The sequence below is a fragment of the Vanessa cardui genome, chromosome 12, assembly GCF_905220365.1.
Source record: "Vanessa cardui chromosome 12, ilVanCard2.1, whole genome shotgun sequence".
In the NCBI taxonomy this organism is placed as follows: Eukaryota; Metazoa; Arthropoda; class Insecta; order Lepidoptera; family Nymphalidae; genus Vanessa; species Vanessa cardui.
The window spans coordinates 10,919,949-10,928,860 of record NC_061134.1 but is presented as its reverse complement, the minus strand read 5'-3'; the positions used below and the strand labels follow the sequence as shown (position 1 = coordinate 10,928,860).

The window sequence follows — 8,912 nt, the reverse complement described above, 5'->3', positions numbered from 1 at the left end:
ACGCAATTGTTTATTAACATAGGAATTAATAACATACCAATATGAACTAAAACTAGTTACTAGTATAAATCTTGACCGCGTGGAATGGTGGCAAGAATGCTAGCAGTATTTCCCCGTTGAATCGCAGTTCCGATCCTCTGGGCAAAAAACGAACCAGCCCTCCTGTCACCAGTGGAGGCAACGAGGCGAGGTGTTATACTTTTGATGAAGCTTTTTGCAACACTACTCCAAGGGCCAAGCGTTTCGACAGCAAATGGAACAAAAAAGTAATTCGATATAAGACACGAATATTTAGATCTTTTTTTATATTTTAATGGTTAACAGGATATCATAACAAAATTATACAGCACTGGAGCAGCATAGTTGAATAAGGTCCAAAAATCTTTCGTAAAGAGAAGAAAATATTATATCAATCTGCATAAAATTTATATTATTATTGTTATATAGATATCGTAACAAAAATAAACGGCACTAGAGCAGCATAGTTGAATAAGATTCAAAAATCTCCCGTAAAGAGAAGAGAAGGACTTTACTGAGCTGAGCATGAGTAATCGGTACATTTGCTCAATAAGACTTACTATTCTAAAGTTTCTAAGTTTCCTATCTCTTTTGACATTTCACGATCGCGATCGGCGGTCAGTTTCGAGTTTGGTTTTACAGAATAAGTCTATTGATACGATATGGACTATTATAACTAGTTGGTTTTTGTGAAAAGTCGTTTTTAGTTCTTTAATTTTTTTATTTATTATCATAAAAATGTTGGTTAAAGGAGAAATAATGCTTTAATTTTAAGTTAATATAGAGTGGCGTCTCTACCCCAGAATAGCCAATAAAAAGAACGTGCTCGTTGACTTTATTACATATATAAAATTTATATACTTATATAATATCTTTGATTATTGCACAATATTTTGTAATAACTTTTATTATTAATATAGTATTCGTTTTCTTTGTTATGTATTTCAAAATATGTGATGCCGATTTCAGTTTGAAATCGCGGATTTTTGTTGTAATCGTATTTGTATTATTCTCGTATATTTTTTAGAATTGCTAGAGATTTTCAAAGACATGAAATTTCTGCGGTATCCATGGAAAGCCACGAGGTCTGAATCTGTTTACGTTCTATAAACAAGCTGGTTTCTCTTGTACATCTGTTACATCTATAAAATAACTTTCCATTGCTTTTTAAATGGCAGCAGCTGTCAAGTTGAATAAATTTATCTTACATATTAATAGCATAAGCCGATTTCAGTCCTAGTAACCATGAGACGATAGCAGCACATAGAAAATTGGTTTTGGTCTCATTTTGAAGATCTCTAGCCCTGGATGTGCGGAATAATATAAAGGAATGTAGATTGCGATGTACTAAATTGTTGTAATTAAACAAAGTTTGAGCTGAGATGGACCAGTGGTTAGAACGCGTGCATCTTAACCGATAATTGCGGGCTCAAATCCAGGCAAGCACCACTATATATAAGTGCTTAATTTGTCTTTATAATTCATCTCGTGCTCGGCGGTGAAGGGAAAACATCGTGAGGAAACCTGCATGTGTCTAATTTCATCGAAATTCTGCCACATGTACATTCCACCAACTCGCATTGGAACAGCGTGGTGGAATATGTTTCAAACTCTCTCCGTAATGGAAGAGGTGGCCTTATCCCAGCAGTGGAGTTTACAGGCTGTTACTTTACTTTTACTTTGCTTTTAAACAAAGTTTTGGTATTAAAGAGTACAAAAAAGTTACTGGTCGGTTAAAGAGTGGTACTACGGTTGTACAAGATAAAAAATATGAAAAACCTAAAAGAATTAAAGAAATTTGTCATCGATAAACTCCAATTTTCCAGTTAGGTTAGGTTAGGCAGGCTCCGATCCAGTTTCACGTGTTATATAGTTAGGTAGTTCAGGTTCAGTGTTATAAACGATGAATAGATTGGTCATTATGCTAAGTTCTCAGTTGCGTTATTTTAAGTAGTGATATAGTGAAATTACCTTTTTTCGATTATTTATCTATTATTATTGGTTTAATTGAATTAGACTATGTGAAAGGGCTAAATGCATGACTGCGTAGATACCACCCACTTATATATCCTACTACGATAAAAAAGCCTATATCCATCCTTGAGTTAGAATTTGCTTCATACCAAATTTCATCAATACCGGTTTAGCGGTTTGGTATTGAAAGAGCGATCAACAGGCAGACAGACAAAGTTACTTTTACATTTATAATATTAGAATAAATTGCCAATGAACAAAACTTAGTATTGCTGGGTTGAGTTTGAAGGCGAGTGAGCCAATGTAACAACATAACATCTCGAGATTGGTGAAATATTGGTATCATTAAATGAAAAAAAATCGAAGTATTTTATTATATATTATTAATAACGTTTATACAATTTAGAAATTTGATAATTTATTTTATTATAAGTACAAAAATACCAGCACCATTGATACACGTTCTACATTTTTACATAATATAACAATAAAAATATATAATTGTAATGAAAATAAAGTTTTCGTAATTGTAATCAACGATAATGAATGTAATCCTTCCTTATTTTTATTCCACATTAAAATTTGCTCAGATAAAAAGCACCATCTTTCAAGTCAAGTCAAGACTCATTCACTCATTCAACTAGGCATAAAATAGGCTATTTGACTGGTTTTTAAAAACCATTTTATATTATTTAGAGGTTAAGCAACCCAGTAATAGTTGTTTTTTTAATTTCTAGTACATATTTGCCAAAAAATTTCATATTAAAAATGCCATATTTGAAAACGCTACTTGGACAATATGGCGCTGCAATAGGGTCGGTGACGTCACTTACCTGTATTTTAATCTGTGTTACACATAGTAAAAAAGCAAGGTTAACAAGTAAGTGACTTCATTATAAGCCCGGCCAATCAGGAGCGTTTTGTGTCATGTGACAAACCTTTGCATTGCATTTATGACTTTTTGAATAAATTAAGTATTATTTTAAACTTTCGTTGATAAATAACCATTTATAAAGTCATATTATACACTGATTACAATAATTGACACTTTATTTTTGAATTGTCAAATAGCCTATACAAGTTGACATATTACTATTAGCGTTGTAATGTTTTTCATATTATCTATGTTCTTTTAGTTGTCTGATTCCTTCTTGTCTATGCGCTCAATAGCCTCGAACACCCATTTGTAGTTCATAGCCCCGAAACCCTATAAAAAAAGAAACGTTTATTTTTATTTTATTTATATCGGACGATGCAAAGAGTTCATCGTTCATTTCATTCATCTCGTCATCATGACAGGAACAAGTGAATTGTAACAAGTCTCAACGTTGTACAAATGATATAGGTGGATATTATCTTAGTTTAAACCTTAAATTTTAATGTAATAATTATAATTAAGTAAGAGTTACACGGTTGAATAAGGAGTTTAGCGGAATATATTTGGAAACCCACTTAAACACGCTGCTCCAATGCAGTTTGGTGATACATATGGTTGATTCTGATACACGACGTGTATATTCTCCTGAAGATATCCTAAACGACGAGTACTAAATCATTTCTAAATATAAATTAAGGACATTAAGTCAGTGTTTCTTGAACTCAGAGTCATCGGTTATATTATAAAAGTCACGTATTGTAACCACTGGACTGACATCTAACTATTAATCTTGCTATAAATTCGCATATTATTAATAAGACAGAGCCTTAGTTTAACTATACCCACCCTGTGGTTCCTTCTTTGTATTATCTCAATGAATAAAGTGGGGCGAACTTGCAAGTGCTTGGTGAAGGCTTGCAACATGTAACCTCTTTCGTCGAAGTCGATCAAAATGTTCTGCTCTTTCAATTCTTCAATACTTTCGTTTACGTTCACAGGACTATCCTTAAGTTTCTCCTTAATCAGGTCGTAGTATGTAGACGGCCAGGTCAAAATGTCAGCGCCACGTGACTTCAAGCTCTTCATCTGAAAATAATTTAGAATATTAATATAGAGAAAATTAGAACCTGTCATAAAAATGCTAACAAAAGTTTTGAAGTTACAAAAATCATTATCATTACATAGTATAAAGTAAAATCGGTTACTGCTTTCTGTCCCTATGTATGCTTACATCTTTAAAATGACGCAACGGATTTTGATGCGGTTTTTGATTCGATGTGGTACAGAAACGCTGACAATTTTAGAAGACAATTTTAATGTCATGTCATAAATAAACACATGCTGTGTCACATTTTGGTATCAGCTATTGCACCCGTGCGAAGCCAGGGTGGGTCGTTAGTATTTTATATGTATAAAAATAAGCATATGAAATGAGCATATGTAAAGAGTCAAAAATATGGAGCAATTTATGTGTATGTATTTTGTGTACAGTCGGGGTAAGAAAAGGTTCGTCACCTTAAGATCTTTTTTCGTGTGCTCATCTGAGCGATATTCTGCTTTATCGATCGAGAATGACATATTGCGTCGCAATGACTTGATATTAAGATTCAAAAGGTACTAAAAGTTTTTACTTGATAAAGTAATTAATTTGAAAACTGACAAAGATTTTCTTACTTTGACTGTACATAGGAACGAAGGGTAGTATTTTATTTCAATTGTTTTAGTACTCACGGTAGATACAATGTCATCGGTATAAAGCGCTATGTGCTCTACTCCCGACGCGCCCAGAGCCTTTACAAACTCCGAAGCTTTGCTTGTAGGCCGGATTCCTTTCGCGGCTTCGTTTAGCGAAAGCTGTAATTTTTTTCATGAATATATTTACCAACAACTTAAAAAACTTGTATATATTTGACAGTTTCAATATGATAAAGTACTTAAAAAAGTAGTAAATGACAATATGATAACTAAAAGAATATTATATAATATTATCATCTAAATACATGAGTAGAAATTAATCAACAACAAAAAGAATACCTACGTTAATTTAATTATAATATAAGCACATAATTATGAGTATCTAAAAATATGCATTTCAATAAAAATACGGCGTCTGTGTTGAAACAGAAATACTTACGAGTACAGTTTCCGTCTGATTAATAACAGAAGCGGAGTTAATACAAGAATACGGCACCAAGTCGTGGCTGTAGTCCACGCACCAGAACCTAAAGATTTTATATATTTTTATTCATAACACCTAACAAGTATTACGCCAATCTCATAAAGGAGGCTGTAACTCGTTTCAGAGAAAGTATAGCATATAATATTATTAATTCAACAGGTTCAATCTTAGTTTCAACTTTTTTAAATTTGGAATGTTCTTATAAACAATAGGAAGTAATTTGATAAGTAGGAACAAATTTTATATTTTATTTACCTGTGCATATTGAGGTTCTTCTCATACCAAGTCACAGAATCCTCGAGCGTTCCATCAGCCATATTACCTTCCACATGATCTACGAAACTCAAATTAGTTTTGGGCCTGAAAAAGATACACTTTTTAAATTTTTAACAGTTGGCCTTCTTGACTTCTGCACTCAGAGGATAATTGAATAAGTATTAAAATTGAAAATAAAATTCAGTAATTGCCTTTTTGTTATTCATAAGCAAATATAAAGTTCATTTTTTTATAGATTTTTTTTTATTAAAGACGTAGTACAAACTTGTAAGCTTATTATCTTAATGGGTCTTACAATAGCTCATTCAGAGGATCGTCTTCAAGCGCTTGGTATCCGGGGAACAGCAGACCAGTGTACTTAGACCTGTCGATTAGCGTGTGGGTATTGTCACCGTACTGAAATATGTAACTCATATTATACAATTTATTATGTGCGATAGAAGTTATTAGCGGTTAGTTGAAGTTCAATAAACATTGAAAGAAGCATATTTTTTTTTGGGTGCCGTGTGTTAATGCCTTTCAATATTTGAATAAGACAAATCTAGTAAATTGATTCTTTTAATTTTATCATCAAACTAAAACTGAAACTAAAGCTTTTGGTAATAACTATACTAAAATAATTTAAGCGTCAAAAGCGCTTTACAGACCGCTTAGCGATGTAAAAAATCGCGGGATCGATCCTGACTGATTGGCCTATTGTCGGCTCCAGTCCTAACACAAGTGATAAACTTAAAAAGAGGGATATTATAGGAATATTAGTAAATCCTTAATTAATATTTAGAGCAGTGCTAGTTCTTTAAAAAAGAAGCACTAACGTCATTGACCTATATAGACTGTTTTTGTGAAAGGAAGTAATATTTATACGAAATCAATATTAAGAACACAATGTAACGTTATACAGTCGATATAAGAGCGAGGCTAATCTGCTGGCGACTTACCGTTTTCAAAACTGCGTATCTTATGATTCCATTCTTATCACTTTCCTCGGTGACATCTTTGACGACAACCGCGCCCCCTTTCCTCGCTTTTTGCACGATTGCGTCGAGATCAGATACCTCGAACGCTACGTCTTTGACGAAATCTCCGTGATCTGCTAAATCTTTTGTTATTTCACTCTCGTTCGAAACAGGCGATTCGAATATAATTATTATCTGGAAAAAGGGAATTTAATCATGATAGAACATACCCATTTCAATTTCGCTAGGCTACTAATAAAACATATTTCAAACTATACATAATTTAAATTCATATAAATCAATTAATTATATAAAGTTCATAATGTAAGCTTCGTTAATACTAAAATCTTCAAAGCAAAAACTCATATTCAATAAATTGCTATTATATTAGGATAGACGTTTCGTACCTCTGGTATTTTTTTACGTTGTATTATATTTCTATGCCATAATTTGGCGGACTGGCAAATGCCAACTGGTTAGTACAGTAAGAAAAAATAATAATTCCTTATGTCACCAATGCTTCACTAACTTTGGGAACTGAGTTACAGTGAACTTGTGCCTGTAGTTACACAGGCTCACTCACCCTTTAAACCATAACGCAACAAACTAACGATAAGTATTCCTGTTTCGAGGTAGAATATATGATAGGTAGTTGTGCTACCCCGAAGCCTTACAACCAAATATTCATTCATTTTTTCTTCTTTCACTATTCACTCAATATTATAATGAATCAAATCAAATCAAAATAAACTTTATTTAAGTAGGTTTTTACAAGCACTTTTGAATCGACATTTTACAATTAAGTGAAGCTACCACCGGTTCGGAAAGTAGATTCTACCAAGAAGAACCGGCAAGAAACTCAGTAGTTACTCTTTTTTAACATTTAAAAAATACAAAGTCATGTTAGTTAAATACAATTATTTAAATTAACATATCCTGCTTGGAAGTCAATAGGTATCTATTTACGTACCTTATTTTGTTGAACGGCATAGGAAACAACAGGTCTGTCTTCTGATGAATCTCTGGAAGCTAAAGGTTTAAATCCGAAACGGGTGATAAAGTAACTAGATGCCTGAAAGAAAAAATAAAATAATATATTTTATTTTATCATACATTAATAACAATTGTCGATAATTATATACGTATAATAGTGATAAAATACATAAGCAATGTGAAAATGTATGTAAAACAATTAGTAACAATAGATTTTACCAAAATTGTTACAAAATATTTCATCAATCAATATATAAATCATCACCAATAAATAAATCTTTTATATGTGTGGTGTTTCAGTAAAACATTCTTAAGCTAACATTCTTCAAAGAACCATCATTTATCGTTACAAATATCAACCTATGCTATATTTAAGTAGCATAGACGATAATATGACATTCATTTTTCCTAAAAGTAGTATATTTTATTGTAACGACTATGCGTCTGCATACAAGCTTTTATAATTAAATTTAGTATGAAAATGTTTTTGATAGTAAACTTTTTAAAAAAGTATATATTTGTTGAATTTACCGTCTTCGCATTCGCCACCCAAAATGTAAGATGGTCGAAATTTAATACTTTGCCAGTATTTGCTTTAATGACGTTTCGATCTGCTTTTGTCATTTTGCACTGAAAACAAATAACAACTATTTAATACAAGTTTTCACCAGCGGCTTTGCTTGCGTTAACCTATTGAGCAGGGTCGTGGGTATTTGAATTAAAATAGGCTTATGTCTTTCTTCGCAGTTCAAATTTGCTTCGTAATAAGTTTCATCAAATTCAGTTCAGTGGTTTGGCTTTGAAAGCGTAACCGACTTACTTTTTCTTAACTTTAAATTAGAGTGTCTGTTTGTAATATTGTAATAACCGCTTTTTACTAAATGCATATGTTTTTAAACACAATTTTTTTTTGTCTGTCTGTCTGTTTGTTCCGGCTATTCTCTATAACGGCTGGACCATTTTTCACGAAACTTTCACTGGCAGAGAGATGATGTAATAAGGAGTAACATACTCTACAACAATAACTCTGTTAAACACGCAAGAAGTTGTGGGCACAATTAGTTTATAATATTAGCATACACTTTTTTTTTAACAAAACTATAATATTTATTATTATATTTTAATTGTTTTATTTTAATCACTAACATTTTAATATTTTCTTTCTTTTTCTTTTAACTCGTTTCGCAATCGAATGTAAATGCGATATTTATTGGAAAGGCAACAGACTTTATGTTGTTTCTAAGTTATAATTAAGTAATTTAAGCACCGAGCATGACGCTTACTTGTTTGTATCGATGCGTTTTCAGAATACAAATGAGAGGCAACATTGCAGAGCTTAAAAGCGACTGGATAATAAATATGTTACTTTAATAAAACCAAGTTCTACTTTAATGCAATACATTTTAATATATCCTACTTTTTAACATAAGCATATGTTTTAATTTTTAATCTATATTAATATTATAAATGTGATGGCAACTCTATCTGTTTGTCTGTCTGTTTCACGACCAAACCAATGAATCTAATTTTGATGAAATTTGTTATGAAGCAAACTGGAACTCCAAGGTAGGACAAGGGCTCCTTTTTTTCATAACACGTGATACCACTAAGACGCCAGCGAAACCTTGGGCAACAACTA

At 32.1% G+C, this 8,912-nt stretch overlaps 1 protein-coding gene across 1 annotated transcript; it reads right to left on the bottom strand.

The window, feature by feature from the left end:
* Positions 1-3,109: 3,109 nt before the first annotated feature.
* LOC124534358 (4-hydroxyphenylpyruvate dioxygenase-like) lies at positions 3,110-8,455 on the bottom strand. The gene is made up of 10 exons (XM_047110153.1): positions 8,420-8,455; positions 7,805-7,903; positions 7,251-7,352; positions 6,263-6,475; positions 5,620-5,720; positions 5,304-5,408; positions 5,004-5,091; positions 4,601-4,723; positions 3,716-3,955; positions 3,110-3,199 (listed from the first exon to the last, which is right to left on the bottom strand). The coding sequence occupies exons 2-10, from the start codon at positions 7,895-7,897 to the stop codon at positions 3,125-3,127; spliced, it is 1,140 nt and encodes a 379-aa protein (XP_046966109.1). The 5' UTR covers positions 7,898-7,903; positions 8,420-8,455; the 3' UTR covers positions 3,110-3,124.
* Between the last annotated feature and the right edge of the window lie 457 nt (positions 8,456-8,912).